This window comes from Falco biarmicus, chromosome 10, assembly GCF_023638135.1.
Source record: "Falco biarmicus isolate bFalBia1 chromosome 10, bFalBia1.pri, whole genome shotgun sequence".
NCBI lineage: Eukaryota > Metazoa > Chordata > Aves > Falconiformes > Falconidae > Falco > Falco biarmicus.
In genome coordinates this window covers 12,824,269-12,849,489 of record NC_079297.1, presented here as the reverse complement: position 1 = coordinate 12,849,489, position 25,221 = coordinate 12,824,269, and the positions used below count along the sequence as shown (strand labels likewise).

At 47.8% G+C, this 25,221-nt stretch overlaps 1 protein-coding gene across 1 annotated transcript in view; it reads left to right on the top strand.

The window, feature by feature from the left end:
* Nucleotides 1–4,108, top strand: part of TAF4 (TATA-box binding protein associated factor 4) — a 39,910-nt gene extending 35,802 nt beyond the window's left edge. Inside the window, exon 16 of the mRNA XM_056354367.1 lies at nt 2,574–4,108. Within this exon, the coding sequence (XP_056210342.1) occupies nt 2,574–2,741 (168 nt within the window). The 3' untranslated portion in view covers nt 2,742–4,108. The remainder of the gene's footprint in view (nt 1–2,573) is intronic.
* The last annotated feature ends 21,113 nt before the right edge of the window (nt 4,109–25,221 follow it).

The window sequence follows — 25,221 nt, the reverse complement described above, 5'->3', positions numbered from 1 at the left end:
TTGTATTTCATCTAAATCTGACTAATTTCATTATCCCATATTAATCACTTACTGGTTAACCAATTAACTACAGGTTCCCTGGAAATCTAATCTTTTTGTCTGTTTAATTAAGAACCAGTTGCTTTTGATCTGATAGACTCACAGCTGTGCTTTGGCTGCTGTGTTACTTGACATTTTTAAATTGAGCTCCACTTGTCACCATTTGTGTACAGTTTGTAGTTAAGGCATATCACAAGAAGTGTGGAAAATAAGGTTTGTCATTACTTAGACACAGATTTGTAAATGCAAGCTTTTGATGTCTAGGAATGCTGAATCTTAATTACATGTAAAATCACTTCTAAGTAGTAATTGTACTGTTTTGTTTCAAAATTCAACAAAACAGGTTGCTGTCGGTTTTAGAGCTTTGTGTCAGTGTGATTTTATTGAAAGTTACCAAAAAGCATCTTAACTTACTCCATGCCTACAGGAGTAGCATAGTTTTGTGCCTTCAAAGACTCCTGAAATTTTACCTTTGCGTCTGAAGTATTATAGTCTGCATAATAAAATCAGGCTTGAGCTTCTACTAAAGAGTATTTAAACCCCCCCAAATTAAAAGTCCTTCCAGCCATTCTTTCTGTTGTCCTGTTATAGTCATATGTATATATTTGAGAAAATTTAGTTAGCATCCAGTGCTCTCCTGCATCTCCTAATTTCCATTGCAGTTGATGTACAACTTAGGTGCCTAATTTCCAAGTGCCTTAAAATACCCCTTTGAAAATCCAGCCTTTAAACTATGTTCTAACTACAGGATTTCAGTGATTTGATGCTCACTGGTTCAACAGGTAACTTGCTTGAGTAACAAAAGTCTGACTTCACTGTTAGCAGTGTGGTGAAGCAGTAACACCTGCACTGAGCACGGTATACTACTAACCCAGAGAGAGTAATTTCTAGCACAGGTTTAGATTTGTTTCTTAGTAATGTGCACTGATCATAAATATACTACTTCCACGAGTAGAGAGGACTGTATTAGTGTGAGCCTCAGCAGCTTGTTCACACGGCTTTTGCACTACTCTTAAGTTTTTGCTTTTTTCAAGTCTGGGGTATTCTTATTTAGAACAATATTTTAAAATTCTCAAACTTTTAGGCAGATAAAATTTTATTCACTAGTGGAGGGTGTTTTGACCTTCTGGTGTCACTAAATATTGAAGTTCCATTAAAAATGAAAAGGAAACATTGTTCTAGTAAACTGGAGGAAAGAAAAGAATCCATAGATAAGCCACAGAAGTATAACCTGTGCCTAGTCACTCAGAACACCTTCATTGTTTCCATAAATACACAGAGAGCAAGGCATAGGCAACAGGCAACTGCCAGAAAGACTCCGGACTTTAAAATTCGCGGTGAAAGCTGCATTTTCGGTCTCTGTGTGCCATCTACTGGTGCCTGTGCCATCCTGCTGCCACAGCCGGGAGGCAGGGAGGGTGGAGGATGGATGCTTCAGCGCGGTTTGGGTCGCTGATGCTCTGAGCCGCGCTGCCCTTTAGCTGTCCTTGCTGGACCATGCCCTTCTGGCAGCTGCCAGCCAGGCTGCGTCCCTCTGGCACCAGGATCACTTTTGCGGTACCATGTGCGCAGGATGTGATCAAATCCAAGTCTTCACTGGAAGAGAGAGATACGTTGTTACTATGTGGTGTTCCTGATGATTCTGATGGCTGATGGCTTTAAAGCACTCCAGGATTTCCTTGCTTGTAGAAAGGAAAGCATAAAAGTTGTAGAATTGCATTAATTGTATGTATCCTACCAGAACGGTGATTTCTGCAAGTGAAAATGTATGGCGTTAGCCCCAGCAGACTTGCTTTATAACTCACTTAACGGGCAGTTTACATCTAAATAGCTGAAGGATGTGGGTATCACTGAAGATATTGAATGATTTTTTAATTTTTTTTTTTCCTCCTGGTTGTTTGTTTTGAAGTGACAGATACAATAACACGCTATTTATCTCATTAGTTTGGATGGAAAACTACCAGTGTGTCCCAGAGGGCTAAGTGTTGCTGAATGATGGAGAAGAGTTCAGAGATCGTTAGGGAATGTCTTGACTGTGTCTAGGATAGCTGCTTCTTAATGTAATCCAGACCTTGGTTACAGCTGTTGTCACCAAAAGGAGAGCTCATGGCACCCTAACCATGAAGTAAAGGGATCTAGGACATTATTCAAGACCTCGTGGTCCAGGGCATAGGACTGCTCCCCAGTTCATCAAGAACGCCAGGGCTACCCTTGGATCTGTATACCAACCTTGTGAAGATTATGGTCTCTTCCATTTTGGTTGTTGGGATTGTCTACTGTTAGTGCCTTCCTAAAGATAAGAGCAGTGCTTTGGGTTTTTTCTGACTATATGAAATGCCACTGAATACTTCTGATTGTTCAACTGTTATTTATAAATAAGAATTAAACCCAAATCTCTGATCTAGTAGCGTACAGCATACTGTTTGGTAGCTTCCTGTACGTAGTCACTTAGTTCTTACTTTGCATGTTTTCTCTGAACAGTTTTGGAATATCCGGGCACTGGCATGTTCTGATTTATCTGTTCTCATTTCCAGGGATCTGGTTCAAGTGCAGCAGTCCCAGGCAGCTCTGGAGTTGGAACAACCAGACAGTTTACGCGACAAAGGATAACGCGGGTGAACCTCAGGGACCTCATATTTTGTTTAGAAAATGAGCGAGAGACAAGCCATTCACTATTGCTATATAAAGCATTCCTTAAGTAAAATGGAAAAGATCAAGGTATTTTTGACGGAGAGACGCCTGAGGACATTTTTTAATATATTTGCAAATTACGCCTTTTTGTAACAAGCAAATGGGATATTGTTTAAAAAACAACCACCTCTTTACATGGAACAGTTTTATATTCCTGTTTATAAATAAACTCTTCGGTATAAGAGAAATACGTTTCTGTAACAGTGAGGATACTTACAAGGCCTGTGGATACTATAAAAGGACAATTAAATTTTAACTCATCTCTTGATTGAGTGGCCTTCTTGCCAAACAAGCCATATATAAAGACTGACGGAATCGTTTAGCAAATAACTAGCTACCCTTTGTCAGCCCTGTAGCAGTTTCGACATTAATTGTGCATTTTAGTTCAGTTTTATTCAACTAAATCAATTACATAGGATATGTCTACAGCAGATGACCTCATTTCATTTAGCTTTTTTTTTTATACAGTCAGTTAGCAAAGCAAACTGATTTTTTTTTTAAAGAATATTTATCTTTCCCCAAAATGTTCAAAATCTAGAGGGATATACAATTAATTTTAAACATAACCTCAATTTTAATCACATTATTGCTTATTAGAGGCCCTGAAATCCCATAAAGGAGGGTTACTTCTGAATGTTTTAGCAGCATCTGTAAAAATGCATTTTATTTGCTATAGTTTGTAAAGCTGTAAAGTTAAAAAAGGAAAAAAAGGAAAAAAAGAGAAACCTTTTCAGCATAAATATATTTTACTTGCACTGTGTTTTTTAGCTAAAGTGAAAGCTTAGATTAAATAAAATCAGAGTTGAGAGGAATCATCAAAAGACTGTTTCTCAGTGTGAATCAAGTGTCGAAAAATGGTTGGTGTATTTTGTCAGTAATTGTACATAATTTTTGGCACATAACATAAAAATGGCTATGTAAACTATAATTATTTTGCTAAAAGACTGTATGCAAGCTGTGGGCCTACTTTAAAGATGTCCAGAGCAAAGTCCCTTCTTTGTACCTATTTTTTTATTACAAATATACTAATTGGTTCTTTATATTTTCAGAGGTTATTGTATTAAATTGTCTATTGATAGTACTTTTATGACTGTAAATACTTTGGCTTTCTTTGTGTGAACTCTCATGGTAGAATTTAACTCTCTTGCGTGTAAACTGAATGCTGATCAGTATTTTTATCAACACCTGACAACTGTTACACCCCTTTTATTTCGTCTTTTAGGAAATCCTGTCTTTCCATTTTTTTTCATGTAAATTTTGCACAGTTACTTGTTCATATGTAAATATTTTACTTTCAAAAATGAAGTTTTTAATTGCTATTGTTTTATATAGGATTGAAAGAAAATTAACTCCTTTATTAAAAACAAATTTATCTGTATTTGCTAATGTATTTTTCTCTCTAAATCTTTTCTCATCTTGGATTTATTTTTCTTGGTACAGTAAAAGATTAGTCTACTTGAGGGGTTGCCATTTCCTAAAGATGCACTTTGGTTGTTTTTTTTTTTTATATTGTTTTGTCAATATTTTGGAGGTACGTAACTTTGTGACTCTCTACATCTCATTGTCTTGGGGGATCTTGGACTAAGATCAGTGGATAGTGGGTTTGATTTTGTTTTTTAAGCAGGGAAACTTTCTGAAGAGATTGTAAAAGTATTTTGGTTTTGTCTAGTGAAGGTCTGATAAAACACTCTCTCCTTGAGCACAACCTGTTTCCTCAAACACAATTAACTGTGGTGGCTTTTCAGAAGGGGTGACGTAAAACACAGAATTTGGAGCACAGCTGTGGAAGGATATAATCAGGGAGATGCTTTAGTTTGTTAACGTGAAAATCTGAGAAGGTGTCTTTCTCATGCTTTCTGTCGCGAGCAGCTTCAAAAAGTAATAATTCACAACTGTGAGGGCCTAATCCTGCTATTAGGTAAATGGAAAAATCACATTAATTTGGTAATTATTTCTTGGATACAGACAAACCTTTCTACAGACTACAACCTGCTGTTGCACCGGCACCCAGCCCGGCACTGACTTGGTCCCATTGTCTCTGGAAAAACAGATTAGCCTGAAGTGATGTACTGGCCTGGCGCTGCGCGTTGCACTGACTACAAGATTTTAATTGTTTGTAAACGCCAAACTGTCTTTCAAGTTGCATAATGTTATTAAGTGGAAAGAAAACGACTTTGACTTTTGGAAGAAACACTGTTGTAGCCTTTCTTTAACTGTAACGAGTGTTGGTTGTAAATGTTAATCATCGCTGGACGGAGCACAGGATCTGCAAAGCTGTGGCAGGTTAAGTTGGGAAATAGCAAGTTGGAGGTAAGGCATGTTTGAAAAATTAAAGTTATGACATGGTGTGCTGTACTTCGCGCTCCCTCTTTGGTAGAGGTAGTAGCTTAGAAATATGCTGGAGAGGCCAAGGGATTTAGGAGAGAGGAATCTTCTATAAGACCATAGCTCTTGGCTTTGTTTTAAATAACAACATGGTTTTTAAGTGCACAGTCAGCCCTTCCCTCCATATAGTTTTTCTCAGCTTTTTAAAATTTCCCTTCTTTTAGTCTTGAAGAGCTGTTGGGTGTCCACCTCCCTCCAGTAGTTTGAGTTCGTGTAGTTTTTGGCTGGGATATTGGCACTTTATTGTTGGTGCTGGAGTGGACAGTGCCTCGTAGCTGTGGGCATGCTGCTGAGGAGCTGTTCTCATGGCTTAGCAGTTGCTGAATTTGTGGTTTGTTTTTTTTTTTTAATGATAAAAATGGTATCTATTTTTGAAGCTGCTCGGAAGCTTTACGTTTCAGAGCAAAGTCACAGCTGAGGGAGGAGGGGTGGCATTTACAGGGCAATGCATATGTACAGCAGCACTTCTCTTGTGCATTAGTGACCTGTAAGGAGCAAAGCTGGTTCTTTTCTGGCCCCTGCTCTTGCACAGCTCCACCAAAGAGTGAGGGTTAAATTTGCAAAGGAATTTCCTGTCCCTTTTCTTTGCCCTCTTCATCCAAAGACTGATGCAACTTCTTTGTAGTGCCCTCAAAACTGAGGGTGCGTGCACTGAAGATGGCCACAGCTGGGAGGCTCGCTCTCTCTCTCTCTGTGTCTACAATGGCTTATTTTACTTTTTTTTGTAATGCCACTTCCAGCTCAGTGTTGGGGACAGCTTGCTTCTCTCTTGCCTGTAAGTTTACCAGCATTCATGTATGTGACCTAGAGGTGGGCTTTCTACCCTGTTGTACAGGAGTCTAGATGTCTCTGTATTTTTTTAACACCTTTGATTAGTGCATAGCTGGAATGTTCCTGAACTGCTGGTAACATTCCCTTCCTAGCACAAAAATTCAACAGAACAAACAGGATATAATAAGGTACCCTGAATTCAGCCTGTTTTCTGTATTTCATGGGCATGTAATTAAATAGATGTGTTTTCATCTATGAAATACACAGTGAGAGATGCATGCACGAATGCTCTGATAAATGCCATCAAACAATAAGATTTTACTGGAGATTTTCATGTGATCCAAGAAATTCCCCATACTTCTGAGATCGTCTGAATTACAAATAATGGTGTGAGAAGTCTAATGCCATTCTAATCTTCACCATATTCATATGTTCACAGTTATTTTTCCATCTGCAGGGAAGAGGCTTAACCTTTGGGGGTAGGTTGGCAGCTTGGCTGGGCACACAGCTGTAATCACGGTTCCAGCAGTAGCGCTTCCCGGGAGCGTGTGTCCAGCTGTCCAGGTAAGTGTGCAAACCCTTACAGCTGTGTGTTCCAAGTGGGAGGGATCCCTTCTTTGAAGATTTCCAGTGTTTGCGCAAGGATTTTTACACATTTGGGCTTTAGGCAAGTGCAGGCCAGCCAAATGGATTGAAATGGGGTATAAAGTGCAGAGAGGAAAATGTTCAGGTACTGGGGGTTGATCCTAATCTTTAGGTTTTTGGAAATGTTATTCAAGCAGCACTGCACGTAAGGCTGGCTTCTGGGTATTTGGGGAGGTTTTTTGGCGAGTGATGTTCCCTGTTTGTGAAAGTTGCCGGGCTGGCAGATATGGAAGATGTTTGTTTGCTGAAGGGATGAACTGGGAGGGCAGCACGCTGCTGCCCGCTCTGCCTTGCTGACCTGCCTTTAACTTGCCTAACACATGCCACCTCTGTAGGTGAGTGTCCAAGTCCTCCCAGTTGGAGTACCCTGCAGGCTGCCGGTGGGACTGGACTTCAGATTGCATTTTAATAGCACAGATCTGCCCCTCTGCTGCAAAGCTGCCACGGCCCAAACCTGCCCTCTCAGCTCTTCCCTTGCCACCTGGGCATGGTTTGCACCAGAGACTGAGGAGCAAGCCAGCACTCCTTTATTTTGGTGGTGGTATTACTCAGTGGCATACTGAGCTGTGAGAAAGGCAGCGAGTTCTTTAGAACTTGCTTTTAGGAATTCAGTTACGGTCAAGGTATTCCTGTGGCTCCAGAGGGAAACTTGCTCTGTGCTGCTGCAGATGTGGGAGTGTGAGCAGGAGCTCGGGGCGCGCGGCAGGGGAGGCTTTGTGCTTCATAGCTGCTACCTGATTTTGCTTTTGTTCTGCTACTTCAGCAACAGCTTTCCTTATGGAACAGTGCACATTTTCCCTTTGTTTTCCTGCTTGGCTTATTTACTGTTACTTTCTGTAAGGAGCTGGGTTGCACCCTGTTTGGTTTCCTCCTGGGAGTTTCTCTGCTCTGAAGTCAGTAGACAACTTGTACAAACAACACAAGCAGCCTTTGGTCTGTGATATGTACCGTGCTTCTGCAAAAGCACTGAATAAATGCATAACAAATCTCACTTTTACTGCATTGTGAAAGTATTGTATAGCTTTACTTGAGCCCTTACGTACTTTTCCAATTCAATAACAAAATTAAGTTGCCAAAAAAAAAAAAAAGTTGCTAGTGCTTTCTAGTTTACTGTGATGCATTTGGTACTCTAATTTCAAGTAACCACATTGGAGCGTTGCCCAATTATTGCATGTTGGGCTGTGAAGAACAATGTATCTAATTTCCCAGGAGACCAATGTGGTGATGTTTAGATACAGCCTCTTTAAAGAGGAAATGAAAACCCTAGTATTGTCTCAAGCATATCACTGTTTAGCACTCGGGCTCTTTTACTCCGCTTTGAGAAGGACAGGAAAATCTGGGTAAGTTATGGGGAAAGCCCTTCACTTAGAGGTGGAGCTGGTGGGGCTGGTTGGTTGTATTTGAGAAATAGGAGTTAAGTGCCTAAAAAGATGTGATACTCTTGCTCTCTTCATACTGGCACAGAGCAGTGGTGTGTGATTTGATGTGGGGTTTTTCCTTCATATAGTAGCTTTTCTTTGTCCTTCTGACTTCTTGAATGGTGGGAGTACGTTTTGTGTGTCGGCGCTTATTCCTGATGCAGATAATGTTGTGGTTTAACCCTGGCCAGCAGCTCAGCTGCTCACTTGCTCCCTGCCCCAGTGAGATGGAGGAGAGAACCAGAGGGGTAAAAGAGAGAAAATTTGTGAGCAGAGATAAAGACAGCTGGGGAGGTAAAGCATAAGCTGCGCAAAAAAGCAAGAACACGGCATTTGTTCCCCACGTCCCACAGAAGGAGAGGCCTAGCACCCCCAGGGCAGCAGGGCTCCTGCACCACGGGGACTTGGGAAGACGAGTGATGTCCCATGGTATGGAATGTCCCTTTGGCTAGTTCAGGTCAGCTGTCCCAGCTGTGCCCCCTCCCCCTTTCTTGTGCATCTGCTCACTGGCAGAGCACAGGAAACTTGGAAAGCCCTTGACTTAGGATAAACATCACTTACCCACAACTAGAACATCAGTGTGTTATCGACATTGTTCTCATACCAAATCCAAAACCCAGCCCTGTACCAGCTCCAGAGAAGAAAATTACCTTGTCCTGGTTTCAGCTGGGATAGAGTTATGTCAGGTGCTTAGAGCAGAGCCCTAAACCAGTTGTGTTGGCAGAGCTGATGGTGAACACTTGCTGTCCAGCCGCGCTCCTGCCCCAAGCCCCTGGGAGGCCTGTTCCTCCCCGCAAGCCCAGCCCGAGTCCAGCAAACCCCCCTTGTTCTCTGCAAAACGCTGGAGAGCTGGTGTGGGCAGGGGTGAGGGCAGGAGCTGATAGCTGGGAGGGAAGGGAAGGGAAGGGAGACCTTCCCCTCTCCCCAGCCTTGCCTGGGGATGGGCGAGCTGGCAGCTCTGAGCCCCTTCACCCCACAGGAGATGAGCCCCATTTTTAAAAGTAGCTAAACCAGGTAGCTGGTACCCACACAACACAAATCAGGGCTGTGCCAGCATCCCCCGTTTCCTTGGCAATGGGGGCACACAGTGGGCTACGTGGGGGGTGAGTGGGGTCCAGCCTGGGGGCAGCTGCCGTGGAAGAGGTGGGGAGAGGGCTCACCCCCAGTGCTGGCATCGCACCCCTGCGATGGGAATGGCTGGCTGGGGGATTTTACAGGCTTGGCCAGATCCTTTTGTGGGTTCATGAAGTTGCTTTGCCAGTGTGGGGGGAAGGTGAGGAGGTGCTGCGTGACCCGGGGCTCCTGGTGGCCTGGGCTGCACCCAACCGCTGCCCCTGCTCCCAGCCTGCTCTGTTTATTTACACATATATACATACACTTAAAATATGTGTTTGTGTATATATTTCTATATAAATACATGCATATGCACAGACACACACACATATATAAATTTAAATGTTTCTGCTTTATATATATGTGTATATATATAGTATGTGCATATATATATATATATATATATATATTTATGTATAAAAGCCCCCCTGGCAGAGAAGCTCCCTTCTCCTGGCAGCAGGGCTGGCCTGTGACCCAGCAGGTCTCCAAAGCTGATTTTGGGGGATCAGGGAGGGTGAGTTGTCACCCAGAGCTGCTCAGAGGTGCTGGCGGGAATCCCTGCAACTGTGCGGCCAGGAGCCTCTCGCAGGTCTCGTCCTGCACATGAGACACGCGTAGGGGGATGCTCGCTTGGAGGGTGCGGGTGCCAATAGCTCCTTCAAGGGAAGTCACTGGGTGTTTTTCAGCTGCATCCAGCGTGCGTCTCTGTTGTGGAGTATTTTGTGGGTGGATTTGGAAAGGGGGGTTGGGAGAGGAAGTGTGAGGGTGTGTGTGGGGGGGTGGGGAGCAATAAAGTGTTGACAAAGCAGTTCAACACTCAGCATGAGTTTAATGGCAGAAACCCGGGGTCAGCGCAGGGTTGGGTAGGAGAGAGTAACACGGTCAGCACCCAGCACTGGGGCTTGGGTGCCCCGCGGGTGGCGGAGAAGGAAAGGCGCGGGGGGGGGGGGGGGGGGGGGGGGGAACTGGTCCGTGCTGTCCTGAGCCTTCACCCATGGGGGGCTAACACCGCCCCCCGCCCCGCCTCGGCTGAATTCCTGCTGAGGGAGCACATGGAAACCCGCCGCTGGGAATTGCTCTGTAATTGCCGTTAGTTCATTAACAAGGCGCCGCACCCGGCGGGCGGCAGGTGGTGCTCTGAGCCCGGCTACGCCGCATCCCTGCATCCTGCATCCCGCCTGCATCCCGCCTGCATCCCGCCTCCGTGAGATACGGTCCTGCCCAAACCACAGGCTGGGGTGAGGGGAATGCTTTTCTGTTTAAGGCAAAGTATAAATTATTCATTGACTGAGTGCTAATTAATACAAAGTGGGAAGGGGAGAAAGGGGAATGTAGCTTAGTTCATGTCTAAGAAAAAAACAACCCCAAACCTCCAATTAAAAAATAAATAAATAAAAAAAGAAACGAGGACGGCCCTGTGTGCTTCAGCAGACTTTGATCCGAACGGGTGCCCCAGAATATTTATTTCTGTATTTAAGTCTTTTTGGAGGGCACAGTCACTGCGTGTAGCAGATGTCTGAGCTTCCAAGTGCAAAGGCAGGTACGAGCCAGGGGATTGAATCGAGGCGCAGAAGAAAGTGAGCTGCCGATTAGAAACGTTTACAAAACAGGACACAGATGTTCAAAGGGATCTTCTGGTGATGGCAAGATGTAAGAAAATCAGTGTCAAAAAACATGGTACACACGGAATCAACATTTTAACCATTGCCTCTTAATTTCCCCACTTCTTTCAAGTGCTGTGATTCCTACCAAGTTACAGACCTATAACGCTCCATACAAGATGTGTTTGAAGAGGATGGAGGTCAGCTGATGCCAGGACCTGTGGCTGCTGGAGGTAGGAAATCCCAAATATCTCAGGAATGTGCTTTGGGAGGGCTGTCAGGCAGTGAGAGCAGGGGCTGCCCTGGTTCTTGTTGCGATAGCTTCACTGCTGCTTTGTGCCTTTGCAGGACAACTTCTGTGTGTGGAGGAGTGGGTTGGTGTGGGTTTCCCTGCTGCCTGGAGTTCAGCTGGGCTCCCTGTGGCTCTTCCCCCTAAATCCTTGTTAATCTGTGCCGAGTTGAGCAGTGGTAGGATTTTTTTCCCCCCTCATCTATCACTGGGGGATGCAGTGATGCGTAGAGGTAGGCGCAGGGCCAGGCTGTGGGGACAGCAGAGGGTGATGCTGCTCCTATCCCATCCCATCCACACTGCTGGCAGCAAGCAGAGGGTTCCGCCTGCCCCTGCTCCCAGCTCCCTGGATGCCTGAGTCACTGCACACCTCAGGGATACTCCACAAGCCCCACTCTAGTGTCACCCCAAGCTGGCTTGGCCCCAGCTGCAGCACTGTCATGTCCTGGCCCCGACTGCCGCATCGATTCCAGGTCAAACTGCCCCATAGGCAGCCCCGTGTTAGGGAATCGCTGGGTTTCTAGGTCGTTAAGTCCTTTGCTCTTTAATTCTTTGCCTCCTGAACACCCTTAAGGTGTGTTACAATCACCCAAAATGTAGCTGCTAATTGTTGGGTGTCCCTGGCAGGGAGGAAGAGCTGAGTCGCATTAAATTGCAATAATCAAGAGCTTCTGTAACAAATGAACTCAAACCTACTTGACAGGAGGAAGCAGAGGTGCTGCCTCACTCTCTGTGAAGGGCCATGTTTAGTGGTAATCTTATTTGTGATCTAATCAATATGTTTACTGAAGGAGAGAATATCATCAAGTATTACTTTAAGACACTTAGGGGATGTGACACCGTTCACAACTCGAATGTAAACGCGTTAGCTGACTGCATGTGCTAATAGGAAAAGCACGCTATGTTTTAGCAGGGCTGGAAGGGGGCTGTGTTTGGGGAGCAGGAGGGGACCTCATCTGCTTGGAATGTCAGGGATGGGCTACCCTGTCTGAGCCTCTCCTCAGCTCCCCATCCCACCATCTCCAAGTGAGTGCCCTGGCCCTTTCCTGGGCTCATGAGCAGGTGGTCACCTCCAGACTGCTGTGGCTGATGCTGACGCCTGCCCTGAGCCAAGCCTGCGTCTCCTGCCTCATGAGGCTGGAGAGATTAATCTCAGGAAGGTGATGTCAAAAGAGGTTTTTTTCCCCCATAGGAGTTCAAGACGTTGCTATGAACTGCTAACTAGTGCTTTCGATCAGGGAAAGACAAGTGGTGGCATCTTGCCTTCAGCCTGTCTTCTGCTTTTGCTACTTGCTTTGCTTCTCACTGATGCTGGAAGGACCCCTTGACTTGGGTCAACACCAAGGATCATGAACCAGAAGCATCACAGTGTCCCCATTATGCCACCCCAGGCCGAGTAGAAGCAGACGGGGCTGTGTGGGGCGCGTGGTTGGGGAAGCGAAGGCAGTGGGAGGAGGAGGGCAGGCAGGAGCCGGCAACGCTGCGGGCAGGACCTGCCCCAGCACCAGGGCAGCAGCAGGAGCAGGGTCACCTGTGTCAGAGGACACTGTTTAAAGGCATCGCCTCTTTAAAGGAAGAGCCAGCTCATGCCTTGGTAAGGAGGAAAAACGCTTTTGAAAGTGGAAATGAACTAAAACCAAAACCCCTGTTGGCTCTGTATGTTGCTGGAGAGGGAAATGCTGGCAGCTGTCCCCCAGCCGCAGGCAGGCAAAGGAGAGCAGGGCTTGTGCCCGCAGGTGAGGGTCCAGGGGCAGCCTGCTGGCTTCAGGGGCCTCCCTGGAAGCCTCTGCAAGAGCTGAGATCTCCAGGCTATGCCGCTGGCTGTGGGAGCAGCTCATGGGCACCCTCCCCTGCAGCTGCCAAACATCAGCCTGGCTCAGCAGGAGCGCTGCGGGAGTGGGGAGATCTCAGCGAGGGATTTGAGGCTCTGTCCCAGCCCAGTGCCTGGGATGACCACCAGCTCCATCTGTACCAAGTGTTTCTCATCCATCGGATGCTCTTAATAAGGAGCTGTTCCTAAAATAACTAGGGTTTTCTGAGAACTCTGGTTTGCTCCTTCTAGGGCTTTTGGAGTGGGTTCTGATATGCCTGGGCCATCGGAGCTATGCAGGCACAACCTGTCAGTGCTGGTGATGGAGACTGAATGACAAAAGTCAGTGGGGACTGTGCCAGCCCTGGCAGCTCGGGGACACACGACTGTGGGGACGAAGACGAAGCTGTTGAAAGGTATATTTTCAGAGCCCTGTCTCCAGGGCAGCCCCCGCTGAAGCAGGAGTCAGAAGTATGAAAAATCAGGCCTTTTTTTTTTTTTTTTTGGTGTGTTTTGGAAAATTTGGAGGCCTTAGTAAAAACTTACAGGGCATCACGTAACATCTATAGCAATTAGGTTTTAATGCACCCAATGGAGGCGTTTCCCACTCACGCCAGGCAGTTAGAAGGTGCCTTTTGTCCCGAAATGTGAGGGTTATACATATAAAAGCATATAATGTTTCCCTCATGAAGTTTTTATCCTGTCTAATGTATCCCAAAGCTCTTTAGAAACTGAAAAAACAGTCTCCAGAGTTTGGCTGTGGTTGCAGGGGAAGGGACGGCTGCTTAGTTCAATGCAGCCCCTGCAGACCAGCAGCAAGGGAGTGTGTTTGTGTCCTACCGGGGCAGAAATACCGTCCAAAAGAGGTGGGATTGGACCATCCTGATGGGTTTTGGCCAGATGTGCTGAGCTCCTGAACCATCTTTCAGTATCCAGAGCCCACAGCATTGCACAGGCACGCATCTACCCTGCTGCTGCAAAGCACCTTAAATCTGAGCTAAACTGACAAGGAAGCTGGTAGGAAAATAGAAACAACAGGAGAAATAAATGCTGCCTGTTGAATTATTTAAATTAAGACTTATTTGAAAGCTGTGTTTGCAGCAACCCCCTCCCCCTTTATTTTTTAATGAGCTCCAGTGCATTGAAAGGGGGGCAAAAAAACCCAATAAGCTTCCCCTTGCAGTTTCCTAACGTGTTTAATTAAACAAGTAGGAGAACCCCCTCCACCTACCGCTTCCAGATCAGGCAGCATCAGCGCTCCTTCCCCAGCACATTATCCCTACCTGTGGGAAAAGGCCCCAGGGGATTTCTAGCAGGGCTGGGGGACCCCTGCTATGACTCAGGAGGGGTTTGGGGGTGCAGAGCAAAGGGTTCAAAGAGCTTCTCTCCAGGGAATCCAAAGAACACAGCCGGTCCCGCTCATGTGAAGGCTTTCCTGCCTCTCTAGTGCTGATGCTGCAGAGGAATGGACTCACCCCTTGCCTAGACCAAAGGGAAAAAATCACAGAGGGAAACATATGTCATTTTTACCCTTCTTTTGTTATTTTAATTGAATCGTGTCACATTGCTTTACTTTGCTAAAAATTGTTAATTAGCCGCTCAGAGCAGTGGGCCAGCAGAAAGGGGGAGGTCTTGTCTCTCTGATATTAATGCGGTAACTGCAGGGCTGAACTGGGGAGTCAAATAAAATAAACTATCTAGGGAATAATGAAATAGTTGGAGATAGCTGTGTGCGAGGAGGTCAAGCATGTGAGTTGGAGCTGGGGCCATTTGCAAACTAATTATGGCCAGTTATCTGAGCAGGGAGGTGGGCAGGTGGGTTTAGGTGGGTTTTGGAAATTGTAACTCCACTCCTACTGCAGCCCCAACAGTAGGAATAGCAAAAAGCAGCTGATAGGGCATACAAGAAAATTATGATTTTTGCTTGTCTGTTCTTATCTTTGTCTCCCTACCTGTGGTCTTGTTTGGGAAGGGCCATCTCCCCCTGTACGTACCTTGCACGGTGAAGCCCTGTACTGGGGGAGCCACCATTCACTGCTGTGCTTCAAGAAAATTGAAAAGCAAAGGAAACCCTTATGCTTTAGTTTTATCTCAAATACAGGAGGGGAGTGTAGGTGGAAAGCGAAATCGTTGGGTGGAGTAACACAGACATTCTGCTTTGCATCCAGGCTGCACAGGACAGGTGTGCGGGACGTGGCGGTGGCCATGCCTTTCACCTGCCTAAGGTCACCAGCTCCCATGGGGCGAGCTGCCCTGGGCTGAGTGGGAGCAGAGGAGAAGCACGAGTGGTGAGTGGGTTTCCACCAAAGCATGTTGTATGGGTGCTCTGGAGCTGTTATCTCAGCCAGGACATTCCCTGCCAGCTGCTGTCTCTCTGAAGTCACATAAATATTTTGGCTGTTGATCTCCTTGTTGCTGCTCTAGCCATCGGAGCAAGCTCGAGGCTGCTGGTCCCTTAATTTAAGGGGTACTGGATGGGAAAATGCTAAAGAGGTGCGATGTTTCAGGGATGTCTTCCCAAAGCACTTGCAGGAGACAGGTAGCTCTTTCCCCGCCATGCTGGCTCAGACTGCTTTTTACTCCTCATCTCCACTCACTTCCCGCTGAACCTCCCCGTGCCAGTGCAACGGGGCTGTACAACCCCGAGGAAGCCATGAGCAGCTGCTGGCATCCCAGCTTGTCTTCCTGCTGCCTGCAAGCAGGGAGCAGTGTCCCCACGCCGGTTTCTCTGCAAATCTTCAGTTGGCGTGTGGTGACACTTCCACAGTCAGAAACATTGTTCCTGGACACCCCGGCCGCTGTCCCTCTGTCCCTGCCCATCCGCGCAGCGCCAGTGCCCTGCTGCTCCTGCACCCACTGACTGGCAGGAATCGGTCCTGATCCAGCACATCCAGACCCGAGCACCGCTGCTCTCGTGTGGAGGGGGAGGGGGCTTTGCTTTAATTTTGTTATTATCAGATAGACTGAGTCACACCAAGATAAATACTGCAGATACTACGGTCTGTCTGCCTTAAAAAGAAGCTAACATTGCTAGTTGTCACCATGCTATGAGAAATGCTGTAGAATAGAGAAAATATAATAGATACTTCAGATTTGCAGCCTTAATGGCTTTACAGCACATCCTAATTATTATATATCTATCACATCAGTACACTGCGACACTCACATGGTATTTTTATTTAGCTCCATCTGGTGTATGATAACATGCTCCTGATACCAAAATGTGCATGAATTGGTACAAAATTTAATATATAGTTTTGCTGAGAATTTCCTTAAAAGATGTCCTGAAACAATCAGGCATCGTGTAAAAACAATACTGCGGTTTGGACAAAGAAAGCACTTCTGGGGGGAAAGGAGGGACCCGAGTGATTGGAAGTACAGGTGCACGGGCGCGCTGGTCCGGGTTCCTGTGCATTGGACGTTGATGCCGTGTGTGCTGATCTCTCGGCACTTAGCCTGTATCCCGAGGTACAGGGTTACAGCTTGATTTCAGGTTTTCTCTGGCTTTGCAAGAGATGCAGGAGTGGAAGAGCCAGGCAAAGGGACACTGGAGACTGAGAAGCGAGATGGGAAGGGGTCAGCAAAACCCCCTGTGAATATGGGCCGTGGAGAAAGGCGTAAATACTGAACAGCAAAAGCAATCCTGCTTGCTGTTGCCTCCTTTGCCAAGAGTTTCTGACTTCTTCAGCTGTGCAGAGGAGAAAATGGCTTTACTTAAATGGCAAAACCAACAAAATAAATTCCCTGCTTGTTTCCCCTTCTCCTCGCCAATGCACAGTCCCCTGGGTCACACGTCCCCCACCGGCAAGCAAAGGGCAGCCGGGTGGGTGCTGCCAGCCATCATGGCACCATCCAGGGCAAATGGAACAGAACTGGGGAGTGTTGCAGGACACGTGTTAAGAGGGAGGAAGGGGCTTTGTGGGGGGGGGGGGTAGGAGTGGGTGAGTGGTGGTAAGTCCATTCCTAATATATGGGGTGAAGGAGATGATGCATGGGCCTTGCTGCAAGCATCCCTTGCTGGGGAAACCTCCTGCAGAGCCCTGGGAATGCACCAGCATTTAAACCCTCTTTTCTCTTTCTCTTACAGAGATTCACCTTCGTTCTCACAGACATGCCCTAGAAAATGTAATTGTAGTGAACAACTCCAGTAATGAACTACTGGATCTGCAGAGAATCGGTTGATAGCCAGGCTAGCAACGAGCAAGTATTAAATACCTGGCTCCATCTAGCCCCAGGTGCCCTTGGAGCACGTTGGCACTTTGCATTGACCCTTCAGGCTGCTCGAAAAAAAAGCACTGAGCAAGCACAGAGTCATACAATGGTTTAGGTTGGAAAAGACCTTTAAGATCACCGAGCCCAACCGTTAACCCGGCGCTGCCAAGCCCACCACTAACCCACGTCCCTGAGCGCCACATCTACGTGTCCTTTAACCCCCCCAGGGCTGGTGACTCCACCACGTCCCTGGGCAGCCTGTCCCAGTGCTGGGCCACCCTCTGGGGAAGGAATTTTCCCTAATATCCAACCTAAACCGTTCCCGGCCCTGGACACGCTCCAGCCCCTCAGGGTCTGTCCTGCAGGAGGGGCCCGAGCTGGGCACAGGGTTCGAGTGGCCTCAGCAGGGCCGAGCCCAGGGGGACGGTCGCCGCCCTGGCCCTGCTGGCCACACCGTCTGGGACACGAGCCGGGCTGCTGCTGGCCGCCTTGGCCACCTGGGCACACTGGGGGCTCCTGCCCAGCCGGCCGGCGACCAGCCCCCCCCGGGCCTGTCCCGCCAGGCAGTTCCCCCCGCTGTGCCCCCGGCCTGGGCGCTGCGGGGCTGCAGTGCCCATGGGCAGGGCCCGGCACGCGGCCCTGCTGGCCCCACACAACTGCCATGGGCCCAGACCCCCCAGCACCTCCTGCCCCCCAGCAGACCAGCCCGGTGCCTGGGACCTCCCCGCTTGGCCAAGGCTGCTGGTGGGTGATGGGAATTGGCCTGGGAAGCACTTCCAGCAGCTCCCGCAGGCTGCGTTCCTGCCGGTGAGGAGCTGTGTGAGGTTTTCCAAGATTGCCCATAACGCCAGGTGCAAGAGGTCAGCGATACAGGCAGGTGAGCTGAGACCTCCCCATTTTGGTACCTGTGTATTCAAGTGGGATTTTCTGAGGGCATCTGGCTCTGCCTCAGTAGCAGAGCACTGGTGGCCACACAGACCCAGGTGCTGCGGTCAGGAAGGACAATCCCATCACAAGCTTCTGTATAAAACTGACCTACAGCCCCACGCGTCTGGTCCTACACTGAATGCAGAGCGTGCCTAACCGACTTGTGCCACAGCAGTGCCACAGCAGAGGAATGAGGGGCTGTGCTATATTCACTGCTGGACTACTTTTAATCATATGTTTTCTTCCAAACAAAGAATTGCCAACTTGGTACTTAGAAATCAATGCATTTTATTCCTCACCTCCAGGCAGGCACTGTTTCCTATTAATGTTTTCCTTCCTTTACAGTCTAATTAAGGTCACCTGAACAGCAGAATGTTCCTGTGTTTGTTTTAAACTACCATGCCTAATAATTTTTTTTTTTTTTAAAACCTTGCATTGAATAGTCTGTGTCAGACCAGCATGTCCCTGCTGCCGGCTGGAGGCTCAGCACTGCCTCCCTCATGCTCCAGGGTGGGAGCCAGCACATGTGGCCATATTGCATATGGTCTCCTGTGATGCTTTTCTTTAAGATATAGGAGCTCAGAAAAAGCCTTGGAAGCTGCTTGGCGTTGACCCAGCCTCTTAGCATGAGCAGTAGCAGGGTACCTTGCCGTGGAGTGACCTCTGAACAGTGGGAAAGTCCCACCTGAGCCCCGTGGGCCAGGAACACCCGAACAGTGGTGCATCTCCTGCAGTTTTCTTTGATGTAGTCCCCATGCTGTCAGCACTGGTGTCATTGACCTTGGTTCAGTGTCACGTCTGATTTCATTGCAAATAACCTCAAAATCCTTTGAAGGGCATGGCTCCCCTAAACAGATTGTAGGACCTCCACCTACCTCTCCACTATGTTTAAATCGAACTTCTCTGAATATATTACACCACAGAGCCATATGTTCAGTGCCACTTCCCTCAGCGTGTCATGTATTTCATCAGTTATGGGCTTCCTGAGATAATATGGACATTGCCAAGAAAGGGAGCGGTGGATGAGCTGCAGCAAGAAACCCATTCTCAGCTGCCTGAGGAGGAGGTGGGCAGGGAGTGGGCTCGAGGGGCAACCACTATGTGCCATGCACAAGTAGGTCGCTTATATGTTACTCTGTAGATCCCATTCAGTGAATGGGGTGAGGATGACCCTTCCTTCAGCTGGTGTTGGTGGTCCTGCTTCTTGTCATAAAGCCTTGCAGCTTTCTGCACCTCTCAGCAGGCGGAGCTTTGCAGCTGCACTGCAAAGGTGGTTTTGCCACCCGTCGGAGGTGAGTGGGTGCCTCTGCCCAGCCCCCTGCTCCTGTCATGTTTGCTGGTACCCCCAGGTTTGTTGGGTCTTTGAGTCCTGTTGTACCTACCCCAGCTAATACCCGATGCCCTGGGTCTAGTCCTGTCCCACTCAGTATTTTTCATGGTTTTCAGTCTGCATTTCCATGTAACACTTGGCTGGATAAAGGAAATTGGAGTGTGTCGGGCAAAAGGCATCAAGGGCAGTAATAAATTTTTGCTGCCATGGGAGGACGAACATATTCCCTTCCCATCTGAGGAGAATGGTATCTGCTAAAGACCTGCCAGGTTTCATCTTCATTAATATTAGCAGTCTCTCCATGGGGCCATCAGGTCCCCGTCCCCGTAGCGGAGACCATGCCTCCTGCTCTTCTCCCGCCATCCCCACCCTGGGAAAAGTCCAGTTCTATTTTGCAGGCTCCCTTGCCCTGCCCTGTTTTGCCCCCTTTGGCTGTGGCCACCCTGAGAGGGGCTGCCTGTGCCCGGGTGATGCAGCCACCACCGCTGGGGATGCGTGGCGTGCGGGAGGTGCTGGACCGCAGCACTCGGCCGCAGGCGCTGCCTGGCTCCGCGCTTGGCAGCAGTTTGGGTGCAGGCAGGGCACTGCCAGGCCCCGCTGAGCGGGCACTGTCGAGTGCAATTACGGCTCTGAAATGTACTTTCCTGTGAATACGTTCCAGTACTGGCTAATATATGCTCTGATATTGGCACTGCTTTCGCTAATATTCCTGCCAGCAAATTCTCTGCTCTGCTTGAATATTCATGGGAAGCGAATGTGAAGAGAAGCACAAGCCTAAATGAGGTGAGTTCATTTAAAAATTCAGGCTCAAAATTCAGTGGCTATTTCTTGCAGCACTCACCCAAGCGTTAGCTCCTGCACTCTATTAATTTAAGCCTGTGTTTCGGACTTCTGAGCAAATTTTCTGCATTTCTCCCTCACTGAATCTGCAAACTCGTCCCCCCTCAAGATCAGTAGCTTTGTATAAAAACAGCAACTCTCCGCGCTGAACTTTGCAGTCAAAGGATTTGTTTTCCGTGACTCTTATTTAAATTATTCTGCCTTCACCTCCTCGTGCATGGTTCAGAGCGTGTGGCGGCTCTGTGCTGGGATTGAAATGATTCTTGCTTAGGCAAACTCTCATTTGAACTTGTCAAAGGAATTCAGTGTGTTTGTAATTAAATGCCTATCACACCTTCTTTAACCTCGCTTACATGAAGTCAAAGCGCTAAAAAAGCCTGTAAGAGGCAGAAAAGTCTCATTTGCACCTTGAAATGCCCATGTTTTCAGAGATCAATGCTGTCTGTATGAAACAAAAGTATAAGCAACTTTCAAGTGCTTTTTTTGTAGTGCCTCTTTTACATATTGGATTTATGTCTGATTATATAGCGACTAAGGTGCAAGATAATAGGGAAACAGCCTCTAATGCATTAACTCCTTTACACGTGCAGTGGCTCCAGCACGGCTTGCCTATGCTTTCTTGTGCTTACTCTCTCCTAAATATAATCATACCCAAGCGAATGATGGAAAAGAAACACTACCATTACAAAGCCAAGCGTAGGAAGTTTAGACTGTATCAGAATTAGGGTAATTAGTGTTTGCATTATGCTGTTTCTCAGCTGTGCAACCAGTTCCAGGTGCAGGGGAGGCAGGAGGGGCTGCTGCTCTCCTCTTCCTCCTGGGAGGTGCCATCAAGACCACCCGACCTTCTCCTTGCCCTCTGGCTCTGTGGCAGCTTAAAGCACGCCGCATCCATGAGTCTGCGTTGAGCTGGGAATTGAGCAAGCCTAAGCTTTGCCCAGCTACTGCTCTGCCCACGGTGCTATCAGGGTCAGCTGGAAGCAGGTACCTCTGTAATTGTCCATGAGCCACTCATGAAACACTATGAAATTTCCGATTAGCTGGGAAAAAGTGGAGATAAGCATGTAATTCTCAGTCCAAATTGAATCAAGTGTCCAAGAATCCTTTTCCCTCACCGCTATATTACATCCACCACTGCCACCTCCCCTCTGCGTCGTTTAGTGTAGGACATTTTTCTTTTTAATTGGTGACAGACGTTATATTTGTAGTTTAAACTTTGCTAACGGATGGAAAAAGGGGGTTGTCGTCTTTATTTGATTAAAAAGAAAGGCTTTGCTGTTATGAGGATCTAATGCATAGCTTTTTTTGGGTTTCATAACCACTCCCGTGCCAGTCTGGTGGTGGCAGACTGCGTCTAGTCTCATGCAGCAGAGGAAAGCAGGAAGCTTAGTTTGAGATATGGCATCACATGGGCTTGAGGAGTGGAGTCCTGGACCTGGCTCATCAGGAAGCTCTGCCAAAGGGTTTGCATTAGAAATGCATTGATGCTGCTGAATATGGAAAGCCAAGGGAATATTAATGGACCATTTATTAAAAATCTCAAAGTCCATTTAGGAACCCGTAGAGACCCCAAGTAAACTAGAGATCAGGAGACAAACCGGTGCTGTTGTGTAAGGAATGTCAAGTCTGTGCAGCCAGCCTGTTCCAGGCAAGGGACATCCCTCACGGACAGCACCCATGAGGAGAGACAGAAGGCCAGACCCCAGGTTTGCTGTGCCACTGACATCTTCCAGACAAAGCCCCAGCAGATGCTGAGCATGAGACAAATTGGAAAACCTTATACAGAGATAAATGAATGATGCATCAGGCCTTGGCTTGCCCCACTGGAGCAGCATTTTGGGTGCTTGGAGGTGGCTTTTACAGGAATGGGTACCTACTGGAACTGTCCTTATTCTCTTTGCTCAGCACAGAGTAATTCCATTCTTCCCACCTGGAGTGAGTGCCCTTTCCCAAGGCTTTCTGATGTTTACTGCCTTTTGATATTTAGCAATCAAAACCTGACACAGACCCTTTTTTATTTTGTTCTATCCCAGTATGAGATTGTGAAAAATGTCCAAATCACAGGGATGGCAGGGAGCCTGTTCCACCCCATGTCAGTTGCTTTCCCAGCACTGGGCTCATCTTAAGAAGTACCAATCAATTATTTTTCTGTCTATGCAGCAGTTGCTTCTAATTGCTGTCTCCATTGTGCACCTTCTGGTTTTGAGCATGGCTAGTGGGAGGTTTGTGCTTGGCTTGAAAGGATGCAGGCTTTTAATGATCAGAGAACATGCCAACAAGCTGGAAGTTCACAAAGCAATGCCCTTATTTCTGATTTCCAGTGTGAACTTCTCCCATCTGTGGCTTCTGGAATTTAACAATGTGGGGGAACCCAGAGTTGGGCAGGGAGGTTGCAGGATGGATGATGGTTCAACTGCAAAACCATCATGGGGGTGTTAAAGCAGACTTCTGGGGGCAAGCTGACGCAGTGGGACGGCTGTTCGTGGTAAAGCATGTTGGGGTGGTGCTTAGCAATCTGCATGCAAAAAGCTATGGTTCATCTGGTTGAGTTCACCCTCTTGCTGTACTCAGCAATCCCAACACTGCATCACCTGGATCCACCACCTGGAAATATTGGGGCAGGCAGGAGGGTTGGGCAGGCACCGAAACACTGATGGCTACAGCAGCCCTTCATTCCAGCACAGTCACAGCCTGTGAGTGGGACAGTGTGGTGGCATCAGCTTCTCCTGCACTTACACCAGAGGCTTGGCTTTGCTTCATCATTTATGTACCAGCACGAGAAACATGAATCCTGCGAGAATGTGCCTTATGCCCAAAAAAATTCAGCTTGGGCCAGGTGGAAGCAAGAGTCGGGTCACCCTGTCCCAAGGTGGCCTTTGCCAGTGAGAGCAAGACCCTTGGTGGGACAGCTGGGTGAGACAGCCCATGGCGATGGTCACTGGTCATGGTTAGCGCAGGGCTCCAGATGGATGCCGTGGTGGGTTCCAAGGGCAATGCAGAGCCGATGAAGTGGGATCAGCCAGCACCTTTGGAGGCAAAGCCCTGTGATGGAAGTAGAGGGCTGCTCTGCTCAGGGCTGGGCTTGCTGCTGCAGAGAGCTGGAGGAGAACTCACCTTCACCACCAAGCTGCTTTCCCCAGCCATGGGTCTCATTTGGCAGGACGGATTTGGACATGCTGCTTTTGCCAGTGATGCCCGTGATGGGACAGTGAGCAGCTGGGAAGAGCTGGAGGAAGGGACTAGTGGTCTTTCTCCCATGCTGGAGGGAAGCATCACTCCTGCAGCCACACACCCTGATTTTCTTGTACAGTTCCATGGAAATGGGGATGATTGTGGTTAACTAGATAAGTTTTGGCGGAGAACTTTGATCCCATCAGCAGAGACAGGAGAGTGATGGAAGGGGAAGAGAGTGCAGGGAAGGGAGTGGGGGGGGTGGGAAGCACTGTCGAGATGCTCCCAGCAGAAAGGAGGTGGCAGGTGCAGGGGGAGATGCTTCCCACTGCTGCTCAGATAGGCAAGGGGAGGGCAGGAGCTCGGTCTCCTTCCCGGGGAGAGCTTTATCTCAAACTTAAGCTGTGGTTTCCATTGGTACCATCAGATCAGCCCCTGAAATGCTGGCAGAAAGGGCAGTTTGACATCAACTACTGTGGTCCTGTCTCTCCCTGGTTTCACAGCAGCCCACGGAGTGCATTGCAGACAGATGTGTTTGACTCGCAGACGTGATATAGAGCAGAATATTAGGTGGTGTGTTGGGTTTGGTGATGCTCCGGGTTTTTTAGTGGGAACTAAGACACTGAACAAGCTGGAAGCAATGGCCTCAGTGAGCATCGAGCTGCCCAAATCCCTGTTCACGGGGCAGAGATCCACACAGCCACAGGGAACTCTGGCAGTCATGACTGGCAACACTCAGGACGTGGGGACGGAGCAGGCGGGTGCTGGCAGCCTGCCTGCTGCCAGCCCATCTCAGAGCCAGTTGCTTGTGCTTTTATTGAGTCCTCCCCAAATGAAGCATCAGACATCCACGGGCTCACATAGCTGATAGCGGCGCTGGGTGTGCAGTTCCCCTGGGAGCTGAAGGATTAATAAACCTAATGCAAAATAATTAATATCAGCTCTCCCTTTTTACCTTCCTTCTTTTGCAGGGGAGTGCTGTGCATAGGGGTCTCACCTGCATCTTTCTCCAACATGAAGGCCAGAGTTATCCTGCAGCTGCCACCATCCTGCCTCCTGCTTGGCTTCCCCATCTGCGGTGCATCCCAGAGGATGAAGCAAAACTTGTTGGGATCAGATCTTTTTTGTAAACGCAACCTCAACACCCCCACACTTTAATACAGCACTTCCAGTTCTCTGCTGGAGGTTTTGTAGTGGAGGCTTCTAAAAAAAGGGGAATTTCTGGCATTATTTACAGTTAAAAAGATTGAGTTTGACACATTTATGGCTGAGACAGTAAATATGACTTACGGCAAATCAATTTACTACATTTGACTGCGACATACGTGCTGCCAGGGACTTGATTGAGAATTGACAGGGTTATTTGCTGGAGGGCTGGGAGATGCCGCCACGTTATGGTTGTCCAGGGTCCAGACTGGAAAATCGCAACTGTCACAGGGTGCTGGGGGCTCTGCCTGCCCCAGCCAGCCCCCACCGTGCTGCTCCTCCTCCTCCTCAATCCTGGGAATCGCTAGCAGGGGCTGGGGCAGGAGGAGGCTGAGGCGGTCCCTTTGTGCTGGGTTGGCATTCTCTCAGCCTTGCCAAACTTTTGGGTTTGTTTTCTATCTCTTTTCCCTTTTCTTGGAGCCCATTTGGATGTCTGGAAACAGAGATGCTGAAAACTGAATTTATGCTACAAAGCAAAGTGGTATAGATAAGGGAGGGGGGTGAGGGGGGAGCTAGAAAGGCAGCCTTTTTTATATATATATTTTTTCGCTGATGGCAAGTGGTAAGCATGTTTTATTTATGTATTCAGAGATCCGCCAACGTTATGTTTTTCTCCTGACTGATGCATTGGCTGCAATGACAGCTTACACCGAACCGGCTGTGCACGAGGCTTATTTACCCTCCACAGATGCCTTGCCAAGATTGACAGTGAATTATTCTGCACCTTGAACTGCGACTCAGTTAAGACAACGTAAATTTTGCCTCTTTATTAA